Genomic DNA, 26,481 nt, shown 5'->3' on the forward strand with positions numbered 1-26,481 from the left:
TCATGGTATTAGTTGAAGCACTGTCATTAGAGGATTCAAAATTTGGGCAGACTTTGGCAATATGACCTTCCTGATTACAGCGAAAACAATTTAATTTATCCATCGTTATAAAAATTCTATATTGAGTTTCGTCATGAGGAATAATGAATGACTCTGGCAAATGTGGGATGTCCTGTGGGTTAATATAGATTTGGCGTCTGAAACTCAGTATATGAGAGAAACCTGGGTCTTGTAATCCCGCTCTAAGAAAGGACATTTTGGATGTAGTTCTTATATTATATTTCTTTAATGTATTCTCTATATCTTCATGCGGTATAGTAGGAGACACATTTGATAAGATGATTCTTTGTGAGGGCAAAATTAATGGTCTTATATCTACCTTGGTTTTATTAATCTCAATACTATTGTGATTGGTTGTAAGGTCAGTTACCGTTTTCTTGGAGTCGAGATACATACACACTCTGTTGTTAGAAATTTTGGATATAAATCGTATAGAGTTTGATCCTATTAATTTGCCTATCGTCACAGCGTACTCTTTGATAGGGATTCCTTCAATCGAATCAATTACAATAGCTTGTTCCTTTTTTGGAAAAACATTGTTCATAATTGCTGATGCATAGGTACGTGGGTTTGCTGTAGTTGCCTGGTTTTTTTCAGTTGTCATTTTCGGATTGTTGTTGGTCTTAGTTAGATCCCTGTACTCAGAGATCATGGCTTCCATATCCCCATCACTCATAAATAAAGCATTTATGAGGATGGGATGTAGAATTTTACGCAGCTAATACTAATGGAAACACAGATACACTTACACCAATGGAATAGCTACAATGCAAACATATGAAAGTAATGTAAACAAAACACAATAGGACAGTGGCACTCGCGAGCTACTGAAAACACGTCCGAACTGCACGACCGCCCAGCAACGACTCTCGGTACTATATTAATCGGTGTAGAGGCCATCAGATTCGTATCGGGTAAACTTGCTGAGCTTTTTATTGTTGGCATCGTCTTAATCGATGTAGAGGCCGGTGTAGAAATCATGGGATTCATATCGAGTAAACTGCTTAATCTTGTTTTTTTTATTTTTAGTGGTTTCGAAAGATTTAGCCAGTAATTTGATTGTGTTTTATCCAATTCCTTGATATTCGGAGTGGCTAATGGTTCGCTTCCGATATCTGTATTATTGTATAGATCATAATTTTTTGTTGCGTTATCAACAATTGCTTTCAACGGTTCAGTAACAGGCTTAAAGTGTTTTTCCAGCGCAATCTCTTCCTCAATTTTACCAGTTTTCAATTCACGATACTTTTTGCGAATCAAATCACTCGTTCTCGCAATCTGTTTCGTTATCCTCTCACAATCTTCAATATTGTTGCTCATGTTGGAACACTGCTTTGTCAACGTATCGGAAATAACTGAACATGTTATGATATTGCAAAGTCATTAAATCCCTTTCTATAGCGACCATTCCATAATGCGCTGTCTTTATCAATCACTACAAATCCATATTTTTCTTGCCAACAAGCGGTACACAATTTGCAGAAATTCTCAAATGACATGTCAGTGTTAACATGATCGTTGTATACATGTTTTAGATTTGTACCATCTTGTTTGAACATGATTAGCAGGTTCGCGTTGTCGCGTATCAGATGCTTCGGTATCTTTGCATATGTCTGACAAAGATAGAAACAGTCAACGTCCGAGTGCCTACCCATTGCAAAGTATTCTCTTACCACGTTTTGCTTATCACATGCCACATCATCAAAGATAAAAATGGAATTCGGAAGTGCATCGCTCGGCGGAACGACATCGCTGTTATTCGAAAATGTAAAATAACCAATTTCGTCTATCGATGAGAATATATTTTCTAGATATCGATATTTCGGTTGGTGCAACGATTTCGAGTACATGTATACGTTTTCGAAACGAACACCGTGCGGACTTTCTAACAAACTAATCAACACGTTCGTTTTGCCACAATTCGATGGACCGCAGATGATACCACGTATAGAGGCCGGCAGCATATTTCCATGTTTGCGTAACTCTTTCTCAGACTGTATCTTTTTGTCTAGATTAGTCACTTTGATCATAGGTGATTGGCGTATGAACTGCATATTTTATCAGCATTATACAAATGAAGATACTTTCGAAAGAGTGCTGGTCTATTTATAGCGATGCATAGAGCTGAAACGATCAGTATTCAAATATAACCTGTCGAGTCAGCAGAACACACATTGACTGTCTACCACCACCATCGATAAACAACTGTGACGAATGTCAGCAAAAATTGGGAAAGGCCTATTAAATCGCGTTATAAACACACTTCCGATTGAATTACATATTCCAGGTTATCAGTTTTGTGGCCCCGGAACACATTTAGAGAAACGTTTGGCGCGAGGCGATCAAGGTATCAATCCGCTGGATGCTGCATGTCGCGAGCATGATATAGCGTATTCACAAAATAACGATCTCGTAAAACGACACGCAGCTGACAACATCCTAGCAGCAAAAGCACAAGAACGCATTACTGCGAGAGATTCCAGTCTCGGGGAAAAGGCTGCTGCTACAACCGTTTGGGCGGCTATGAAGGCCAAAACAAAATTCGGCATGGGTTTGAAAAAGAAAAAAAGAGTGCTGTGAAGAAGCGAATACTTCCAACGGCGAAACGTGGCGGTATCCTACCGATTTTACCTTTATTGGGGGTTCTTGGCTCATTGGTCGGAGGGGCGGCAGGAGTCGCGAAGGCTGTGAACGATAAGAAGGCAATGCATCGCCAGCTAGAAGAAATGAAACGTCATAATCTCGCCATGGAAGGTCGCGGACTTTATCTCGCGCCATACAAACGCGGGCGAGGAGTCTCAAAGAGGAAAAGAAAAGTCAAAATTAAAATGCCTGAAGGCGTAACCACAAACATACAACTGCAGCAACTGGCAAAACGTATGCGTATTCCATATTTCAGAGGTATTTTTATGCGCAATACTTCACCAACAGATGGGGTACGCAGGAATGAGAGCGGGATCGTAAATTTGGATACTGTTGAGGGACCAGGTACTCATTGGGTGGCATACGCAAAACGGGGAACATGCGCCATATATTTTGATAGTTTTGGCAATCTTCAACCACCGAGGGAACTGATACAATATTTGAAGAATAGTGTAATTGAGTATAATCACATGCCTTATCAGCGCTATAATCAAAGTAATTGTGGACAGCTGTGTTTACAGTTTCTGCTGACAGTTGACAATCAATTTAAGGATAATCATTGCACGCTTTAACTCCAGTATCCGTTGGAACATGTCGCTGACGCTAACGCTCACCGGGCAAAGTAGTATTCTCGCAGTAAGCTATTTTCCAGCCATCGATTTGAGCAATGGTGATTACGAACTCGGTCTTATGGACTTTGAAACATATTACACAATACCGAATGTAAATTTGTCAAATAATAAATTTTACTATGATAATGATGATAAGGAAATCATTATTCCCGAGGGATCTTATGAGCTGGACGACATTCACATGTATTTGCAACGATCGCTTTCATGGGATAATGAAGGGAACCCGCCCTTGATGCTTAGAGCTAACAACAATACGATGAAGAGCGAAATCAGGTGTAATTATAGCATAAATTTTACCAAACCCAATACTATTGGCTCGTTACTGGGGTTTTCAACGAATCGGATGCTACAACCACGAAAATGGCACGAATCGGATACATCAATCAATATAATGAATGTAAATATCATTCGCATTGAATGCAACGTGACAGCTGGCGCTTACAGCAATAACAAGTGTGCGCACACGATACATGAGTTTTCGCCTACCGTTCCACCAGGATATAAGATATCGGAAAGACCAACACAGATCATTTACCTTCCGATTACTGCACGAAGCATTTCGGATTTGACGATTCGCGTTGTGAATCAAGACGATCAATTGCTCGATTTTCGAGGGGAACAGATCACCGTTCGATTGCATGTGCGGAGACGACTGTAATAGGAGATGCTTGTGCTGAACGAAGGGGAGCAAGTGAAACAGACGACGCATGAAAATAAAGAGAAGACAATTCAATCGCTTGCACACCACACTGTATCAAATATTGACTGTCTAAAACCATCAGGCGAGAGGACAATTCGATCACCCACAAAACTTACTGCATCGAATGTTGAATTTCTGAAATCGTTGGGTTTTGTTGTACGAAATGGCTAATATCTTAAACATTGGAAGCGAACCGATCTTTGATGATCGCATTGTCAAGATTGAGACTCACACATACAACCCATACGCCAACACAACGTTTGGACACAACGATGAGATACGAATACCTATACAACAGCAGGATTTATACACGCTACCATGTGAGAGCTTTCTATACGTTGAAGGAAGATTCATAGTAAAGAAGCCAAACAATGAGTTGGATGCGTTCCTCGGAAATAATTGTGTTGCTTTTATGTTTGATGAAATTCGATATGAACTCAATGGTGTGGAGATCGATCGTAACAGAAACGTTGGGATAACAAGTACCATCAAAACATTTGTGTCCTCAACATATGACAAATCGTTAATTTTACGGAATGCTGGATGGGCCGCACAATCAAACATACCGACAGGTTACTTTAACTTTTGTGTACCGCTCAATATGCTGTTAGGGTTTTGCGAAGATTACAGGCGTATAGTAGTCAATGCTCGACATGAACTCATTCTTATACGCGCTCGCAATGATAACAACTGCATCATTGCAAATTCCGCGCTGGAGCCGGAGATTGAATTACTAAAGATACAGTGGCGAATGCCTCGCATTATACTGAATGATACGAATAAACTATCGATGTTGCGGATTTTGGAAAGCGGACAATACCTAAGCATGAGTTTTCGTTCGTGGGACCTGTATGAGTACCCATTATTGCAAAGTACAACAAAACATTCTTGGGCTGTTAAAACTGCAACTCAGCTGGAGAAGCCACGATACGTCATTTTTGCGCTGCAGACTGGTCGGAAGAACAACATGTCTAAAGATGCAAGCAATTTCGATGAATGTAACTTGACCAATGTGAAACTGTATCTAAACTCTGACTTTTATCCATATGATGACTTGAATCTTGATTTTGATAAAAACAGATATGCTATTCTTTTTGATATGTATGCACGTTTTCGTAAAGCTTATTATGGATACGACTGTTACGAAACGCTTTGCAACAGGAAGAACTTTTCGTTGTATGGACCGTTTGTAGTCATCGATTGTTCGAGACAGAACGAATCAATCAAGAGCGCTACCATAGATGTGCGAATAGAATTTGATTGTAAAGAAAACGTGCCAGCAAATACTACCGCCTATTGTCTTATTTTACATGATCGTGTTGTCGAATACTGTCCCCTGTCCAACGTTGTGCGCAAGATTACCTAAACTGTAACATCAGCAATGTTTGTAATATATATATAACAGGCGGACACGCCGCATTGCAGCATAGTTTCAAAGATATTTTCATGATGATACCAACATTTGTCGACATACAAGGATTCGTTAGCGACACAGAGTTTGTTGTAAAGGAAGTGGCAGTGCTGAAAAAAGGAAGCACTCTAGCGCATTATATCTTCCAAAGTCCATATCCATGGTGTTTATTATCTGCGCCCGATAAATCACGAGCTACTTGGGTGACGAAGAATCACCACGGACTGTCGTGGGACGACGGTTTTATACCCTACAGCATGAGCAAAATGCTTATTACATCGGCAATAGTAGATGAGTCAAACCCAATCGTCTATGTAAAAGGGCTTCAAAAGCGTGATTGGTTAACCAACATGGTGCCTGAACATATTAATGCTGAGAACATCGATGCTGATTATGGTGATATTGAATGCTTAAAAAATCTTGATTGTGCAAACACATGGCGATGTGGTAACCATAAAAAGACATGCGCTATGCAAAATGTATTTAAATTATACAATTGGTGGTTAAAATATAAAAAATAAATGTACCTTTTTTGATTTGTAAAATGTATTTAAATTATGCAATTGGTGGTTAAAATATTGGAAATAAATGTATCTTTTTGAATCAATTTATGTCATTTAAAAAATACATCTAATTTCCTCATCCTCCTCCTTCCTAGCAATTTTTATAAAATTATGAACTTTCAGAATATGTCTAAAAATCTTTTAATGTTTTTGCAAGCTTCTGAAAAACATGTACTTATTAGTGATGGTTGAAATATTAAATATAAATGTATCTTTTTATAAAATTATGAACTTTAGTTTTTGAAAAATGTGTTTGAAAAATCTCGATCGTGCTAATACATTGTAATCCAACAACCATGAAAAGACTTGTGTTTTACAAAAATGTATTTAAATTATACAGCGAGTGGTTGAAATATCAGAAATAATAATTTTTTTTTTTTTTTTTTTTTTTCTTTTTTTTTTTTTTTTTTTACTGTGAACTTTTCCACATGTAAAATTAATAACAAATTGGGGTGAGGGAGATGTGTAGAGATACCATGTATATATAAATTGTTTTATTACATACTATAATTACATACATAAAAATATATATAATGAAATGAATAAAAAAATATAAAAATTACATGAAAATATAAATAAAAAATATATGTATTGAAAAATGAATAAGAAATATAAAAATTACATAGAAAATATAAATAAAAATATATATATTGAAAAATGAATAAGAAATATAAAAATTATATAAAAAATATATATATTGAAAAAATGAATAAGAAATATAATTGGTATGTCTAAAGCGGTATTTTATAATGCCCCCACGGCAGCGTCTTGGTTGAATATGGTACAATATATCGTTTGTCATCGTATGGACTCAAAGCAATTTTTGTTTCTGATACCGTGTACACTTCATGCAACATGGATCTTATACACGATTGGTGACAAATCTTTTCAACCTCACCCATCAAACATTGCACATAATCATCAAATGTTATAGTTCGCGCTACAACATTACTCTTGACACCTTTCACCTTTTTCGTATCTTTCTTACCATCGACTTGTATGGCATACATTTTCGCTCTCAATCCAACAAATTCCGTCATAATCGCACCATTATTTTCATCTTTCATTAAACCTGGTACCTTCTTATTAGCAAGCGGAATACCATATCGATTGTCTGTAGGATAATCGCTCGTGTCAAAGCGGGTAATATCGCGTATCATAAGTTCATAAATATCGTCACACTCGATGTGGTAGATTAGACTGTCTGTATCGGTGTACATAATTTTACATTTATTCCTATGTGTGGGTAACATGTAACCGTAATGGAATTCATACAAACAAATCTTAGATATATCTAGTATACACATGCCCACATAGATTGGTTTGTTAAATTTTACGAACAATTTATGCAGTTCGATCGCAACTAGGTTTTCCGAAAATATGCTGCGACTGTGGAAATTTGGTTTAGCGATCAGTGCCTCTGCACCGTATCTCCCTCCCCATTTCGTTACTAATTTTACATCTACATGATTGCGCACATTCTCCATGGTTTTACCAAACACTGCATTATTCATTAACTTATATAAATTTTTCTCAAAATCGTTTGTAGCAAGAGTTCTGAACTTTGTATTTAGTTCGATGTAATCGCGAAGCCATGGGGATTGGGAAAACTGTAATACGCGGTGAACTTCAGTTACGCGAAGGCCGTGACGAATACATTGCTGCAGATTGCGATAGTGTATTACGTAACGCTTCTTATCGTATAGAGTTGCGAGGAGCTTCTCCTGGCGCTTGCCAGGTGGTTTATCATGTGTTGGGCAGAACGGTAGGTCAGTGTGCGAATCATGCAGATGTTGCGGATACTCTAGATCGACTTCCAAAATATACCCCGTCGATGAGTCTAACGCTACGGTCATTACATCTACATCTTTGTTGTTGACCCACTGAAAATTGGCATATGGTAATGGTTGACACATTGCCCAGCCGTACAAATTATTTACATCGAAATACATTAAATATGACGACGGTTGCGATGGATCGTGCGATTGCGTGTATTTGTTGTTGGCTCGTGCGCGTCTGTTGGAACATTGACTCAAACCACCACGTATACCACGTTCGATAAATAGGACCATGTCGATATCGGTAAGAAGTTCGAAATTGATACGTGTATGCTTCAGCATGGCATCCCACGTAAAACCAGGCAAAGTATAATAGTGCGCGGGGTCGAGTCCATAACTTGCGATGCAACTATTGCGAAAATTTTCAAAAATATCAGCCAACAGCAAGACATCCGTCTTCAGATACAAATCGCTATACTCGCCGAGCGTTTCAATGGAGAACCGCTTCCACACGTTGACAGCGTGTGCGTAGTCGTTTTCGGATACTGTATCGCCAGTTAAGGAACTGTAAAATGAATTGCGTGATGGTAAACATGATTGGTCCAACTTTTCAATACAGTCAATGTACTCGTATGGAAACACCCCTTTTCGCGTCAATAAATCAAAATCTTCCGCAGATAATTTTTGAAACTCGGACCGTGTAATTTCAAGTTTATCTTTACTAAGAAAAGATACCAATTTCTCGAGACTTGTATTTAAAAATTTAAATGAATCGATGAATTGCAATTTTATGCGCTTGCGCGAGTTTGATTCTTCATTCGCGTTTTCAACGTATTTTGTAAATGAAATGTACTTCTCTTTTGTTATCGGCAATACAGTGACATCACCCTCAAATGCTGTGGCTATCTCCTTGATAATAAAATGTGAATCATAACCGGATAAATTGTGAAAGACTATAGGGATGACAAATGCGTCTTTATAATTTAGATTGTGATTTGAATGTGCAGGACCTCTGTACCGACCGGTTAAGTGGCAATGATCGCGTACTCGCATATCATCTCGCGTAAACGATGTTTCGCATATATGGCAGTGTGTTGCCATATTAAAATTTCGTAATTGTTCAGCTGATAAATTTTCCATGGGTACATTGGTCGATAAGATGGACTTTACACGATGTGACAAATCTTGAAGTTGTCCCACAAACCATGATATGCAATCAGGATCGCGACGACATTGAAACGTAGATAACGAGTCGTCGTACGAGCACCGCACATAATATCCCACGCTAAATACTCGATGATGCTGGTACGTGTATCTTGACGCTTCTCGATCAGTATCCGTTTTCTCCAGGATGCATTCCAGATCGGCATACACGATAAACGGAACATGCTCTTTCCTGTTGTAGTTGCTGAAGCTGAGCCACTTACTGCAATCATCATTTGGCAATATGATTGCGCAATCGTTCATCTTCTCACAATCCATGGTGTGAGCTTCCAGCTTCTCATTCGAACTAAAGTAGTGTAAGCATCTGCAATAAGAGGCATAATTTTTATCTAGCATAAAATATTTAAAAGATTTATTATATACATACCTATCACAAAAGTATTTCCTGCCATTATGTTTACTCAATTGTGTGCATACGACGCGAGATAAGTTCTTAATCCATGTGAAATGTCCCACGTCGTTTGCTCCTTCTAAATACAACAAATTGACATGTCTTTCCATCTTCTTATCAGTGACTCGTATTGGTAACACCTTCTTATTCTCAATGGTATAGACATTGATGGAGATGTTGTTGATATGTTCAAACTTTTTAATTTGGTTCAATGTCATTGGAAATTCAATATCCTGGATATTCAACACTGTTGTATAATGAGGATATGACGATGCGAGAGATACGTGACTTTCGGCTGGATACAGAGCGGCCACCACCGACCACGCAAAACATGCATTGTCCGTCGAGCATACATTGATTACTGCTTTCTTTAGTCGTACCTCTCGCGGTAATTGTACGGCACATCCTGCATGCATTGGCATATATTTATTTACATTAACAATTAAATTCAGTATCCGCGACAGCGCCCACCCACTATCACCTTCCTGAAATTCGTCTAAGGATGCTAGAATGGGTTCGATGACACGTAAATCATACCATTCGCGTAGGTCAGACAAGCGAAAAAGTTCACAATTTTTCGTGTTAACACTTTTGTTTGCACATTTGTTACCAACAACAAATTCACCATTAAGTATAGTATTTATTTTTACACTATCATGTTTCAGCAGAATGTTTCGCACATGATCGACTACAATATCCCTCGCATCTTCGAGAAAATTGCGAGGTTCTATGTGGTTAGAATTTATCACTGCACCGGTCAATATACGGTTAACGAAAGCCGTATCAATTTCATGCCATCTGAGTCTTGCACTATGTCCAGCACCCGCATGTACAAATCGATTACGTGTCGAATCTTTTAGACTTTCTAATCTAGTGATACGAGCAATCAATGATTGTTTTTCACCGATTGAGAGTCGCAGTCTCTTGATTCGGCTTCGTTCCTCCAACGAATCGAGATAATCGCCAAATCGATGTTCCCATAAATTGTATTCTTCCATCGACCTTAATTGAGCGGCTTGCTCGTACAGCTCCTGCTCTTGATGATCCATACTGTCGTCTTTTGTGTTAATGTGTATAGTGATGCATACGATATATTACAAAAAATCACTGTTCCCGATGATGCTTTCGGTGATGCTCGCGATATATTACAGAAATCTGTGTCCGCGAATGCGCTGCTATAGGTTTTGCAGAGGTTGTGTTTTTTGCGCGTGTTCATCCACAAATGTATTGTATACGTTTTTTGCACATGTTCAGTGTAATCTAAAACACCTTGCAAAAAAGTTGCACTTTTCACAGAAGAAGAACACGTGATATAAAAAATTCCTCCTTCCCCACAAATGATCTATGTCGCGAAGAATATTATTTGTTTGCATCATCCTGCGAATGTAATGTTATACGCTTTGCAGAAGTTGCATGTTTAGACGTGTTCAAGGCAATCTAAAAGACATTTTTGCAAAAGTTGCACTTTTCGCAGAAGAAGAACATGTGATATAAAAAATTCCTTCCCCCACTACGCGCCACCCGCTTCCCTGAAATTCGTCCCCCCACTACGCGCCACCCGCATTAATGGAAAAGTAAAAAATAATCGAAAATATGTGCAGAAGAAGAACACGTGAGATAAAAAATTCCTCCTTCCCCACAAATGATCTATGTCGCGAAGAATATTATTTGTTTGCATCATCCTGCGAATGTAATGTTATACGCTTTGCAGAAGTTGCATGTTTAGACGTGTTCAAGGCAATCTAAAAGACATTTTTGCAAAAGTTGCACTTTTCGCAGAAGAAGAACATGTGATATAAAAAATTCCTTCCCCCCACTACGCACCACCCGCTTCCCTGAAATTCGTCCCCCCACTACGCGCCACCCGCTTCCCTGATACATATGATGCAACGTTGCATTTAAGTGCTGCACAATATTCACACTCGTTTGATAGTATCGTCGTGAAACATTATCTATTGAATTCTACGTTCAAATTTTTTCTGAAAAAATGAATTATTGCATTCCTTACGATACAGCATGCACAAGTAACGAGTAAGTATTATTACCACAATTTTTTTCTTATCCATTTTTTCTTATTGTTATTACTTATTGTCATTACTTACGTTTTATTCTTTATTTACTTTTCTACATGCAACAGTAGCAAAAAACAGCATCCAACGCCTCATATACTGGGAAGGAGGTTTGCCCTCACATCCACAGCATACAAGTATTTGGATATTGCAATCGGTGTAGGACCTGTATCCGCCGTGGAAATTATACTTGGTGATACTCGAGGAAATAAATTGTTGCTGTCTTACTCAACATGGATGGTGTTTATTCAGAAACGCGAGGACATCAAACAACATGTGCTATCAGCTCCTTCTCCAACATCGTTATCAATTTGTGATTTGGTGCTTACGGTTGTTGCAATGCATGATATGAACATTGTACAAGTGAAATTGCATGATGCTTGCATGTATATGAAACCGACAACTCTATTGTTTTTATTCGAACTGGAACAGTGCATCGAGCATGCATATTCGTGGCTATGCCAAAATGCGCACTATGTTGGTGAGAAATACCAAGAATTTACAAATATTTTAAGACGCAATAGTATTATGCGTAAACGTGATGCAGACAAAATCCTTCGTGAATATTACGATAAAAATTCGCTTGTAGATTGCGAGCTGTTAGCATATGCGCTGGATAACATTTTATATGATGCTATTAATAATTAAAAATAAAAACTGTATCTAATTTTTGTGAAATAAAATTTCGAAATAGTCAAAAGACGTCTAATTTCTTTCCCCACCTCCTCTTTATCGACCTTTGATAATTACCTTTGATAATTACCACTTCTTTTTACCAGATGCATCTCTTTTATCCCCCCTTCCCTTTTTATCGATACCAGGCAATTACCCTCTTTCATTTTCTAACCTCTGCTAATTACCAGCCGTTAGTGTCAATTATCGATCGTTGATACTAATTACCGACCATAAATACTAATTACCAACCATAGATACTAATTACCGACCGTAGATACCAATTATCGACTGTCGGTAATAGTTACCGACCCCCCACTCCGACTACCCCCCCCCCCCCGACGGACCCACTACGGGCCCCCCACTCCGGCGCACAGGCCCCTCCCCCACCCCCCCTCCCCCGCACCCCCCTCGGAGCCCCCTGTCCAGAACTCCCCTTACTCACCTACTAAGGTTCGTTGAACGTTCGGACGATTTAAAACCGCGGCCGTTTACGTGTTTTTGTACGCAGACCTCACGCAAAGATTCGCTTCGCACCGGTTTAAACGGTATCGTGACGTCAGCGTCGAGAGAGAGAACCCTATGATATATTGAAAAGAGATCGACAGCTTAATTCGGCAGCGCCGCGTCGCGACGACAAGGCGCGACCGAGTCTTCGTCTGTCGATTCGCGACGATATCCGCAATTTATTCACGAGCCGACTGCGAACGGGAGCGGATCCCTGAAGATCTCGCTCCTCAAGTACGGACTCGCATATACGATTGGACTTGTTTATAAAGATTTCTCACCGTTGCTGCGGTTAGAGATTTCCCATAGCAATCTACCTGCGACAAAAGGGAGGTCGTAATACACACTGCGCGTGGCACGACCGCCTTCGCTAGGAAGGATTGTACGTTGCAGTCGTTGCCGCGACCGCGACGTAAGGGACTCAGGGTGCACCCACCCAGAATCCCTTTAAAGCTATACGACTTTGGAGCCTCCCAAAGGTCATACCGTTGAATCGGTACCGCCTCGTGGAGTGCTCTTCGTGCAAAGGTCGCTGAAAAACCCTCTCCAGAAACCCGTCGGTGTACGAGTCGACAGTACACCCTACGGAGGAGTTCGGGTTCAAGGTCGCCTCACCTTCCGTCACGCCGCCTACCACATACGGTGCAACACGGTCGCCGGGTTAGCTTTATAGTGCGGTTGGACCCGCGAGGGATTTTTTGCAAAGGACACTATACTGTCACGGTCCCCGGTACAAACGGACGCCGTGCAGTAATTCTACAGTGTCGCAGGAAATCACCTTGCACGACGTTTCTACGTCACCCGCACGGAGAGCGTGCTCACGGGATCCACCCATTTGGAGCTTTACGACCTCCATTTGGTGACCCGTCCGTGGCAAAGTCGCCCCCGACAGATACGAGTCAATTCTCTTCTGTTCAGGGTAAAAATCTCGCTGATAATTTCAATAAATAATTATCAGCGAACAAGTACAAATTAACAGTCCACTGATCCACGTTAAACGACAGCTGATCTCCCGTCCCAGCGCACCGATAGTCGCTAGGAGAGCGAGGCGAACAGATGACGAGCGTGTTTACGATACGTGTACGCACGTATTTAATCTGAACGAATCTTTGTTACAGCAACCAAGGTCCATCCCAACCGGGGCCACGCCGGTGAAGCCAACCCCGGCCAGATTATAAAAAATAATAATATTTTTTCTAATTTTATATTTTTTATTTTTTTTTTCATTTTTGTTAAATGTAAAATAAAAGGCTTGCCGCAGAGCGACTAGCGAAAATACAAACAAAAACTTACCATTCACTTTCCCTAGTATTTCCCTCGTCCGGACCCCGGTTAGAACCCTTAGTTTCTAACAAGCTTACTGCTCGCATACTGGCTTACTGCTTCCTTACTAGCTTGCTGCTTGCCTTCTAGCTCACTGCTTGCCTACTAGCATACCCCTTTCTTACTACCTCACTGCTTTCTTAGTAGCCTGCTGCTTGCTTAGCACCTTACTTGTTTCTTACTAACTTACTGTTTGCTTACTAGAATACAGCTTCCTTACTTGCTTCCTGCTCGCTTACTAGCACACTGCTTGCTTACTAACGCACCGCTTGCTTACTGGCTTGATGCTTGCCTTCTTGATTACTGCTTGCTTTCTAGCTCACTGCTTGCTTACTAGATAACTGATTGCTTACTATTATACTGCCTGCTTACTAGCTTAATGTTAGCTTACTCGCTTACTGCTTGCTCACTAGCCCCCTGCTTTCTTTCTAGCTTACTTCTTCGTTACTAGCTTCCTGCTTGCGTGCTAGCTTACTGCTGGCTTACAGGCTCACTACTGGCTTACTAGATTCTTCCTCGCTCACTAGGTCACAGCTTGCTTACTGACATACCGCTTGCTTACTAGCTTACAGCATGCTTACTAGCTTGTTACTTGCATTCTAGCTTACTGCTTGCTTTCTAGCATACTGCTTTCTTACTAGCTAATCGCTTCCTGACTAGCCTGCTTCTTGCTTACTAGATTACTGGTTGCTTTCTAGCTTTCTGCTTCCTTACTAGGTTCCTGCTCGCTTACTAGCTCACTGCTTGCGTACTAGCTTATTGCTAGCATACACGCTTACAGCTTGCTTACTAGCCCGCTGCGTGCTTCCTAGCTTACTGCTTCCTTACTAGCTTCCTGCTTGCTTACTAGCTTACTGCTAGCTTACTCGTTTAGTGCTTGCTTGCAAGCTTGCCGCTTGCTTTCTAGCTTACTGCTTGCCTACTAGCATACTGTCTCCTTACTAGCTTCCTCCTCGCTTACGAGCTCATTGCTTGCTTACCAGCATACTGCTTTGTTACTAAGTTACCGCTTGCTTACTAGCATGCTTCATTCTTACTAACTTACTGCTTGCATACAACCTAACTGCTTTCTTACCACATTCCTGCTTTTCTCCTAACTTACTCCTTCCTTACTAGCTTCCTGCTTGCTTACTAGCAAACTGCTAGCTGACTAGCTTATTGGTTGCTTACTAGCATACTGCTTCCTTACTTGCTTCCTCCTCGTTTACTAGCTTACTGGTTGCATACCAGCTTTTTTTTTCTTTTTTTTTCGTGGGGAAAATCGTCGTAAGACTCCCTTCAACCTTTTTGTGGAGAGGCGGAAGGGGTGTGTGGGATTCCCCGCGCCCATGGAATGACGGGCGCGGGACCTACCCACTAATAACCCCACGGTGACCTTTCCGCACGTTTTGGGAGGATACCGGGAATCGCTCGAAGCATACTTCCGGTATCCTCCCCGTGCCTGCGCTGTGCGCCCATCCACGGAAGGACAAAAGGGTCTCCCCGGCTGTCACGCTATCTCATGGCGGCAGGAGGTGGTCTCTCTGTCCTACCGCCATCCCTCTCGGGGCCGTGTTCAGTGGCGGTTGCGAGCCCTGACTCGCAACCGCCCGCGACCCCATTTCTAACCCTCAGCGGTTGGTGGCTGGTGGCCGCTCCATGCCACCGACGGTGCCTTCCGTTGCGCCGGACCGGAATTAGGGTGGCACTTCCACTTCAGTCCGACCCCGCGCCTCGTGGCTCGAGGAGGCTCCCTTCAGGAACGTCCTCCCAGCCAGGGTCATCCGCCACGCCGCGGGTGCCGCCCACGACACCCTCCCGCCATTACACGTGCGCGAACCTCGGCACGCCGCTGAAGCTTGCGTTCCCTGCCGGCGGTCTCCTTCTGCAACATTACGCTCTCACAGAAGGTCGCCATGGCACTCCACTTCCCTTCGCTGCCGGGCATGGTGCTCCTCCCACACAGGGCACATCTCGAGGGTATGTTCAGCCGTGTCCAGCTCAGCGTCACAATGGCAGAGACGCGCCGTCGGCTCCTTCCCTATCTGGCACAGGTATCTCCCGAAGCTACCATGCCCGGAGAACACCTGTGCCATCCGGCAAGTGAGGCTTCCATGGCCACTGTCCAGCTACTCACTCAGGAGTGGCCGAACAGCCCCGACTGTCCGGTGCCCCGCGGTTCGCAGAGCCAACCGCTCCTGCCACGCGATCATCACGAACTGCCGGGCCTGGCGCTTCAAATCGCCCCAAGCAGGTTCCTGCGCTCCCGGGACTGCTCCCACCCCCGCGCGACAGTCGACGCGGTGGCGATACAGCACCGCGTGTGACCGCGCGAGGAGGGCCATGGGCGGCATACCCGCAAGAACCGTCGCCGCCTCATGCGACACGGTCCGGTACCCGCGAACGACCCGCAACGCCATCCGCCTCTGTACCCGACGTAGCATCGTCATGCTGCGTCGCGAGGCCGCCAGGTCGTCCGCCCAGACGGGGGCCCCGTAAAGGGCCACCGACTATACCATTGCCACATAGAGGCGGCGCACTCTGGCAGCCGGGCCCCCCAGGTAGAGTAGGATTTGGCCTAAAGCCGCGATCATCCCCTCCAACCTGGGGACCAGGCAACGGAAATGCTCCTCGAAGCGCCAGTGGCTATCGAGGATCAGCCCCAGATACCTTATCTGGGATTTCACCTCGATATCAGCCTCGCCTACCAGGATCAGAGAGGGTGGCGGATCCTGCCGAGGTGAATGGAAAGCTATCACCGCGGTCTTATGGACCGCCACCGTCATCCCCATCCCCCTGATCCGACCGACGACGCGCTGCGCCCCCTCCTCCGCGAGGTGCTTGGCCCTCCCCCAGTGCGCCCCGACGACCAGCACCAGTGTGTCATCTGCATAACACACGGCGCTGACGCCGTCGGGGAGGTCGGCCCGCAACACCTTATCGTACGCGATGTTCCACAGGAGTGGCCCGAGGACCGACCCCTGCGGAACGCCGCAGTACACCTCCCTCCGCATATCTCCATCCCGGCCCGGATACTCGATCCACCTGCCACGGAGATAATCCCCGACGACTGCCCTGAGATAAGGAGGGACACGATGATCTCCGAGGCCGCTCCTTATCTCTTCCCAAGGAAGGGTGTTATAGGCTTTGGCAATATCCAAGGATACTGCCAAAGCCACCCCTCCCCGGGAGACGGCAGACTCTGAGAGGGCCCTCACGCGACCTATCACGTCGATCGTCGATCGACCCTCCCGGAAGCCGTACTGGCAGTCGGCCAGGTTGGGGTACACCGCGACAGGTGCTCAACGAGGCGGGCGGCAATCACGCGCTCGAAGAGCTTGCCCACCTCGTCGAGGAGACAGGTGGGCCGGTATGCCGGAGGGAGACTCTGCGGGCCGACCCGCCTTCCGGAGGAGGATCATCCTCGCCACTTTCCGACTAAGGGGGAATCGCCCGTCCCTCAGGCATCGGTCAAACAACCGCCTGAGGTCGGCCCCAAGGACGCCTTGAGTCATAACCCAAACCCAGCCAGGCACACCATCCGGCCCCGGGGCCGTGTTACGCGCCCCGAGCCGTTTGATGGCCGCGGCCAGCTCCCCCTGCGTGACCCCCGGCTCGGCCACCCACTCCAACGGGGCCGTCGCCTCTGCCGGAGGACGTGGTCCTATCTCCCCAATTGGGAAGAGAGTATTGACCACGTCCTCCAGCAGCCGGGGGTCAAGACCCTCGGTGACAGGGTTCGCCTACGGGCGGAGTTTATTTAGCACCACCTTATACGGGCGCCCCCAAGGATCGTCATCGAGGGTCTGGAGGAGCTCCTTCCATGCCCGGGTTTTGGCCCGTTTGATGGCGACCAGCAGAGCAACCCGAGCCGTACTGTATGACTCATACAGGTCATATGCCCTCGCTCGCGCCACGTTATCGTCTCTCCGTAGACGACAGCTCGCGCGGGTGTACTGGCGTTGGGCGCGCACACTCACGACGCGCAATTCTGCGATCGCGGCCGACCATCAGTACACCGCCCGCCGAGGAGAAGCCCGCCCAACCCGGGGCATCGCCGCGTCGCAATATTTGCGGCTAATCCGCCGAACCGCGCGACCTCCTCCTCTATGCTCGGCAACTCGGCCGCCTCCTGCGGCCAAGTTGCAGCGAGAGCAGCTGCCATCATAGCGTCCTTGTCCAGGCGCGGTGTGGCGCCAAGCGGGCGGCGGTGTCGGGATGTACATCCGGGGGCAGAGACCTCCATCCGAATATACCGGTGGTCCGAGAGTGTCTCTGCCCCCTCCCCCAACCACCTACCATCCCGACACCATGCGCACGTCGCGAATCGAACATCCACGACGGATCCCCCATATCGCCGCACGCACGTGTGCTCCGACCCCCTGTTCAGTAACCGAAGGTCGAGCCTGGCCGCCCAGTCGCCCAGGATCCCACCGCGAACGGAGGTCCTGGGGGATCCCCACGCCACCGACTTGGCGTTAAAGTCCTCCAGGACCAGCACCAGCAGGGCCGCGCAGCGCTGCACGCATGCCGCGACCTCGGCAAGGTACTGCGCGAACGCGGCGTGGCCGCTGCGGGGCGAGATGTAGCAACCCACCACGGCGACAAAGCCCCGATCGCGCTCCAGGATGGAAAAAGGCGGGGACCCGTCGCCTCCTACCCATATCGCCGCCACCTAGCCGTCCGCGTCCCCCACCCAATGAGGGTGATCAAGGACGCGGTACGGCTCGGCGGCGACCGCCAGGGCAACCCCCCACTCCGCGAGGACTTGGGACATCAAGTCCTGTGCCGCGCGGCAGTGGTTGAGGTTGGCCTGGAGGAGGAGACGGGGCGGCATTACTTAGCGGCCACCACAGACTCCTCCCGGCTGTCCGTCCCCGTGGCACCGTCCACCTCCATTGTGGACGATGCCACCAACCGCGGAGCCTGAACCGGAGAGGGCCGATTCGCCTCTTCTTCCGAGAGGTGGGAGAGCACTTTTTGCTCCCCACCCTGTGATCTGCCGGCCTCCACATGTCCGCACATAGCGGGCAGTGGGGGGCCGCCGAGCACTGGCTCGCGCGGAGGTCTTTCGCTCCGCAGCGGTAACACTGATCGCTGCGGTCCACCGGCGAGGTGCGCCACTGCCTCACGTGCCCCAACTCCAGGCAGCGGTGTCACTTGAGTGGGCGCGGCGGGAGTATCTCCACTCGCGCCGAAACCCACGCCACCAACGCCCTCCCGGATTCCGCCACTTTGCGGGCAGCGGAGATGGGGCACCGGGCCCACACCGACCCCAGGCCGGAAGGAGACCTGCGGATCTCTCCGACCCACACGTCTCCTTCGGGCCACTCCCCCGCCCTCGCTAAGCACGAGACACCTCCTGCGCTGTGACCGAGTCGTCCAGCCCACAAACGCGCATCTCCGTGCGCTTCGTGGGCCTGGCGACCCGAACACCCTGCTCGCCCAGCTGCTCCCGGAGCCTCTGTGCGAGTCGGTCCGCCATCTCCCCGCACTCCGGTCCGGGAATCTCCAGCAGGAGATCCCCGGTCACTGCCCTCTTCGCCCCAACGGAAGCAATGCCAAGCTCTTCCAGGAAGATGTTCTCCCTGGCGAGCAGCATCGCCGCCGCGAGGGTCAGGTCGTCACTCTGCGCGACGGTCAGCGCCACCGCTGCCGTTTTGGGGGGACGCCCATGTCGCGTCTTCGCGACCTTTACTTTGGCCGCGTGCGGCGAGGGCGGAGGTTGCGGCTGCGAGGCCTTCCTCGCCGCTCTCCTCGCCTTCCGCCCAACCACCTCGCTCCAGGACACCCCCCCTTGGGACGGTGCCATGGATGGCGTCCGATCCGGGACCGCGGGTAGTCTGGCCCACTTGGAGGCCGCGATCCGTGGCCCCGGAATGACTACGGTGGGCGGAGCCTTCGCTCCCCCACCTTCGCCTTCCCCGATTGTACCGGTATTAGTCGGGGAGGGGGGGGCACCGCGTTCCTGCTGCCCGCTGTACCGGGGAGGAGCTCATCCCGGAAGGCGGCCAGCTTCCAGTCAATCATTTCCCCAATCCTCCTCAGAAGTTCGTCCTCTGAGGAAAACGGGGAACTCTGCGCGGACGGAGTGCGGGCGGAAGGGCCTGTTGAGCCTCGCACCACTTCTGCCGCACCCCGCGTTTTTGCCACCGCCGGGGCACGCGGCGGAAGAGGCGGGGGGATTGGAGGGAGGGCCGCGCCATACCAGCTCGCCTCTGCCCTCCTCCTCCCCCGTCTCTCCTACTCCAACAGGAGCTGCAGACGGACGATCCGTCCGCTCAGCTGCTGCGCCGCCTCCCTCATCTCTTACGCAGCCTCTCTCAGGGCCTCTGCGCCGCAGCTCTTCTGCCCCTTAAAGGAGCAGAATGCGGCCACCATCTCCACCCGCATCAGAGACGAGGATATCCTCTCGGAAATCTCTTCGGTTACCTCGTCCCTGAGGCAACTCACCAGTACCACCGGGCTCATTGCCCTACCCACTCCGGAGATGGCCTGCCCCGTCCGCTTCCCCTTGGAACCTATGTGGCCCCTGGTGGAAGAGAAGGATGAGACTGACGCAGTCTCGTCGTCCTCCACCGCTCTCCACGAAGCTGTGCAAGGCGCTGAGTAAGGCGCGAGCGCCGTCACCCTAGCCCCAGCACCGTCTTCGACCTCCCTCTCCGCAATAACCCGCCCCAACCCCATTTTGTCATGAAAATCCATTTAGTTCCCACGCGTACGTTGGAAAAAATGTCCACCCGGGCAGAGCCGCCTTACCTGGGCAAGCCTAATACTCCGGGGGATCGGCAGGTGCCCCCGGAGGTGGTCGCTTGGGATTGGGGCTTTTTTTTTTTTTTTTTTTTTTGTCGTGGGGAAAATTGTTCATCAACCTCATATTAGTCCCAAATAGAATCTTAAAAGGTGTATTGCCGATACTGCGGTAAGGAGTTGCATTCAGGTAGTTTTGGCATACCTCTAGGTACCTGTGCCACTCATTAGGTTTTGGTGCGGCCAACTTAGTTAACACAGGAATGATTGTCCTGTTCACCCTTTCTACCTGGTCGTTCGCTCTTGGTACCCCCGTTGTAATAAGGCCAGCTTCAATATTTTCTTCTTTGCAGTACTCCTGAAACTCTGCCGAAGTAAATGCAGTTCCACGGTCCGAAATAATCTTTCGGGGATTGCCAAAAATTGTCGCTTGTTTTTTCAAGTGGTTGAAGACCTCTCCAGTACAGGTAGATTTTGGAGCATAGAGCCACACAAATTTAGAAAATCCATCTATCTCTACGAATATGTGTTTGTAATTCTTCCGAGTTGACGGAAGCGGTCCTAAGTGATCAATGTGGTATACATCTAACGGAACGTCTCCTTTGTCGATAGGGTATAATAGTCCATCTCCTTTTCCAGATTTTCGTTCAGCTAAAATACACGCAATGCAATTCTGAATCACTTATTCCACTTTAGATCTTAGACCTTTGAACCAATAATCTTTTCTAACAAGGGTCTCGGTTTTACCACTAGAGAAGTGTCCGTTCTCATGCAACTGTCTTATTATTTGACCCTGCATAGCACGCGGCACTACTATGCGAACATCGTCGTCAATTACCTTAAACAAAAGTCCGTTTCTTATTACGTAGTCGCCATCATTATTTTGTACACTATTCACAGAATCCATTATTTCCGATAACTCTTTGTCCGCACATTGCGCTCTTCGCAATCTCACGAGCACACTCGTCTCACACTCACTGATAAGCATACACACCGGAATAGGCTTCCGACTTAGCGCATCGACATGTCGCATATTGCTTCCTGAGCGATGTTCAATAGTATAATTGAACTCCTCTAACAATAATGCCCACCTTGTAACACATAAGTCTCTTTTTTTCATAGTGAGAGTAAACGCACGACAATCGGTTATTATTCTAAACGGTATTTCTAAAAGATAAACTCTAAACTTATGTAACGCTTTAACTATAGCTAATATCTTTAATTCATAACTAATGTATCGCGATTCTGCCTCTGATGTTTTCCAGCTCGCATAATATGTTGGATGGTAACGTTGATCGACATCGTCTTTCTGTAACATGATGGCACCGAGTCCGACGCTCGACGCATCCGTATGGAGTTCTGTTTCCGCACCTACGCGGTATAATTTTAAAACCGGCTCACTGCTCAATGCAATTTTCAGTTGTTTAAACGCTAGCATATGTTTTTCATTTAGTTCAAAATTTACGTCTTTTTTCAACAAGTTCGTCAAGGGTTGGGCTATTGCTGAATATTGTGGAATAAATTTGCGAAAATACCCGGTTAATCCTAAGAAGCTCTGTACGTCTCTAACATTTTTTACTAATGGAAAATTCATAACAGCTAATGTCTTACGCTTCGACGGACGTACGTGACCATCCTCAATTATGTGACCTAGATATTCTATGCTACGTTGAAGAAAACGACATTTCTTCCAATTCACTCGCAATCCATAATCACTTGCAATACACAATATCTCACGCAATCTTGATACGGCTTCATTTTCGTCATTCGCAGGAATAATTAAATCATCTATATATGTCAAAACAACACTTGTCTGAATCGGGTTACGAAATATATTATTGATATATTTTTGAAAGATAGCTGGAGAGTTGCAGAGACCAAATGGGGTTCTTAAAAATTCAAAATGCCCATCAGGTACTATAAATGCAGTGAATTTACAACTATTTTCCTCAATCGGAGCGTGAAAAAAACCATCTTTTAAATCGAGAGTACTAAATATCGTCGCGCCTTGTAAACGATCCAGCTGATCTTCTATCAACGGAAGCGGATAGCGATCTTTACATACTTTCTTATTAAGTAATCTATAATCTATACACAAACGCATTCCATTATCTTTCTTTTTTACCAGTACAATCGGACTGGCATATTCCGATGTACTTTCTCGCACTATTCCTTGTTGCATCCATTCATCTATCTGTTTATTAACTATTTCTCTTTGCACTGGCGCTAATCTACGTGGAGGTTGATATATAGGTATATCATCTTTCAATACAATGTTCATTTTAATGTTAGACTTTTTAATAGTTTTAGCCTCATAATTACTTATTATATCTTCTATTTCTTGTTTAACGGTATCATTTTTAATATGCTGCAAATCTATTAAAGAATTAGTTACATTGTTCTCGGACTCATCGAAAGTATCTATGCAAAATATTTCTGGTACATCATAAGAATTCGTTACCCTGTTATCGCGTTTTGAAACCTCAACACTCTTACCGTCTAATGTCAATTTAGCCTCTTGCAACAATTCCAAGCCAATCAAAAAATTATGTCTCAAATATTCATCCGGTGCCACGTGAATTAAAAATCGGAAAATATTTGTATCGATTTGTACGTTCGCATAAAAACTGCCTAAAGTAGTGACCTTACTTAAACCGAATCCTTTACAAGATATTTTTGTACCGTGTAAAGTTGGGCATCCTAACCTAATATATTGTTCGGCCTTCATTAAATGTAAATCGCTAGCCATATCTATAAACGCTACTATCTGCTTACCTAGCAATGTAACAGGCATGTATACTTTATTGTCCTGAACGGCCACTGCCGTATACTCGTTTACCTGCTTGTCCTGCCCCTTCTTACAATCCATGGCTCTGTGTCCGAAGTCTCGGCAAGCGAAACATCTTGGCCCTTTGCTTTCAACAGGACAGTCTACACCTCGCTGGTTCCTCTCACCGCAATTGAAGCATCGTAATTGGTTATTCGGCACTTCTTTAACGTCTTGCTTTATTGTCTTCACTGGTGACCACTTGCTTTCCTTTGGCTTGATCGCTGGGTTGAACGGCAACGAACTTCCTTGCAAGAGAATCCTATCGAATGCTGCTAACAGTTCCCCCTTAGTTGCTATCTTCTGCACTCGCGCCAGATCCCTTAATCCTCGATCAGGTATTCCTTCTATAATGTACTCTATCATTTCTGCGTCACTGATAGGTACGCGGTATCCTAAAATCACTTTTTGATGTACATATTCGCTGAACGTTTCTTCTTTCCTCCAAACAACGCGCCTCAAAACGTCGTCTCATCTCAAGAACGTTTCCAGGATGGTAAAACATTTCCTGTAGATTCCTCAGTAATTCTTCTACTGACATTGCAATATGTTCAGGTTTCGAATGTAATCACTCAAGTGCATTACTCTTCAGTCGCGATCCCATCAACAGTTTAGCCATATCATCCGTCAGTTGATACGTCATTTTCAATGTTTGAACTTGACGCTCCCACGTGACGAATGTATTGCTACTTCCATCAAAATAACTTAATAAATCCGCAATGGCAGAGATATTTACCGGTGGGGGTCGTCTTTGCCCCGTCGGTACGCTTGTTGATTCCCCTGCCTCACCTCTATCGAGATTAAGCCTCTGCATTTCTCGAAGTAATGCAATTTGTTGGCGAGCTAAATCAAGCTACCGCTCTACTAGTTGCTTCTCTCTTTGCGCAAGTTCCATTTCTCGCCGCATCTGTACCATATCACTTGCGCATCCTGAACTATTGTCACTCGCAGTTTCTTCGACCACGCTGCTAGTACATACTTTTAACCATTTGCCGGTCGGATCGGCTTCATGCAGCCGCTGAATCAATTCCGCTTTCAAACCAGATATTGAAAGTCCCTTCTCTCGTAATTTTTCCTTCAATTCTGCGATGCAGAAATCACTTGCATCCCTCCTTACTGAAGCCATTTTATTGACCACCACAACTATGAATCGTCACGTTCCACACTAGTCCTCGCAGTACACACTCTACACTTTCACCTCAACCCTTTTAAGTAAACTCTGTTCTCACAATACTTTGCTGTTCACACTAAGCGTTCTGCTACGACTCGGTTTAAATTCTGATCGCGGACGAGCCCCCAATTTTGTAGGAAATGAAATTAAAATAGAATAAAAGATGTTAAGTTTATTTGAACATGAAATAAAATAAAGGTGGTAAAAAATATAACTCGCTACGTCTTAACTCGCTCGTGTGGACTCTTCGACGGTTCGCTCGACTCTGCCCTTTTTTCCCAGGGCCAGCCACGTGCGTCTTCTAAACGAATGACGCCACCCGCAACATTGACGGCATCGGCATCGATACCATTGCATAAACAAACATTCGGCTCCAAGCATTCGTTGCTTACTCATACCACTCATGATTCACACATACCATACACACACACACACACACACACCACACTAGCTTACTGCTTGCTTACCAGCTTACTGCTTGATTACTAGCCTCCTAACTGCTTTCTAGCTTCGTGCTTCCTTACTAGCTTCCGGCTTGTCTTCTAGCTCACAGCTAGCATACTGGATTACTGCTTGCTTACTAGCTTACTGCTCCCTTACTCGCTGCCTGCTTGCTTACTAGCTTTTTTTTTTTTTTTTTTTTTTTTTTTTTTGTCGTGGGGAAAATCTTCGAAAGACTCCCTCCCACCTCCTTGGGGAGAGGTGGGAGGGGTGTGTGGGATTCCCCGCGCCCGTACAACGACAGGCGCGGGACCTACCCACTAAAAACCCCACGGTGACCCTTCGGCACGCTTTGGGAGGATACCGGGAATCGCTCGAAGCATTCTTCCGGTATCCTCCCCGTGCCCGCGCTTTCGCGCCCATCCCCCGGGGGGACAATCGGTCCCCCCAGTAGACACACTGCGTCATAGCGGCGGAACGGGGCCACTCCATCCCGCCGCTATCCGTCCCGGGGCCGCGTTTAGTGGCGGCTGCGAGCCCCAACTCGCAACCGCCCGCGACCCCGTTTCCACCCCTCGGCGGCCGGGCGTTCATGGCCGCACCAGACCGCCGAGGGTGCCTCCCCTTGCGTCGGACCGGTAGGGGGAGGCACTCCTACCCCCATCCGGTCCGACCCGGCGCCGCCTGGCGGGAGGAGGGTCCCCTCAGCACCCCCCTCCCAGCCTAGGTCATCCGCCACGCCGAGGCGGCCGCCCGCGACGCCTCGCGACCGGGCGACGACCTCGGGCCACCGCACGAGCGCGAGCTTCAGGGCGCCGCTGAAGCTCGCGCTCCCTCCCCGCGGCCTCCTTCTGCAACATTACGTTCTCGCAGAAGGAGGCCATGGCCCTCCACTTCTCCTCGCTGCCGAGCATGGCGCGCACCACGCCCGACAGCGAGACATCACGCCCGACGACGCCGACCAGGACACGGCGCTCCCCCTCCCACGCGGGGCATACCTCCAGGGTATGATCCGCCGTGTCCTGCTCAGCGTCGCAGTGGCAGCAACGCGCCGTCGACTCCTTCCCTATCCGGCACAGGTATCTTCCGAAGCTGCCATGCCCGGAAAACACCTGTGCCATCCGGTAGGTGAGGCTGCCATGGCCTCTGTCCAGCCACTCCTTCAGGAGTGGCCGAACCGCCCCGACAGTCCGGTGCCCCGCGGTTGGCAGAGCCAGCCGCTCCTGCCACGCGAGCAACACGGACTGCCGGGCCTGGCGCTTCAAATCGCCCCAAGCAGGTTCCTGCCCGCCCGGGACCGCCCCCACCCCCGCGCGACGGTCGACCCGGTGCCGGTACAT

General features: G+C 46.6%; 1 protein-coding gene across 1 annotated transcript; it reads right to left on the reverse strand.

The window, feature by feature from the left end:
* Nucleotides 1–24,655, reverse strand: LOC143345629 (uncharacterized). The gene is made up of 5 exons (XM_076772976.1): nt 24,451–24,655; nt 23,478–23,777; nt 13,677–13,694; nt 9,379–10,438; nt 1–70 (listed from the first exon to the last, which is right to left on the reverse strand). Exons 1-5 carry the CDS (start codon nt 24,653–24,655, stop codon nt 1–3), a joined length of 1,653 nt encoding a protein of 550 aa, XP_076629091.1.
* Between the last annotated feature and the right edge of the window lie 1,826 nt (nt 24,656–26,481).

This window comes from Colletes latitarsis, chromosome 9, assembly GCF_051014445.1.
Source record: "Colletes latitarsis isolate SP2378_abdomen chromosome 9, iyColLati1, whole genome shotgun sequence".
Lineage (NCBI taxonomy): Eukaryota > Metazoa > Arthropoda > Insecta > Hymenoptera > Colletidae > Colletes > Colletes latitarsis.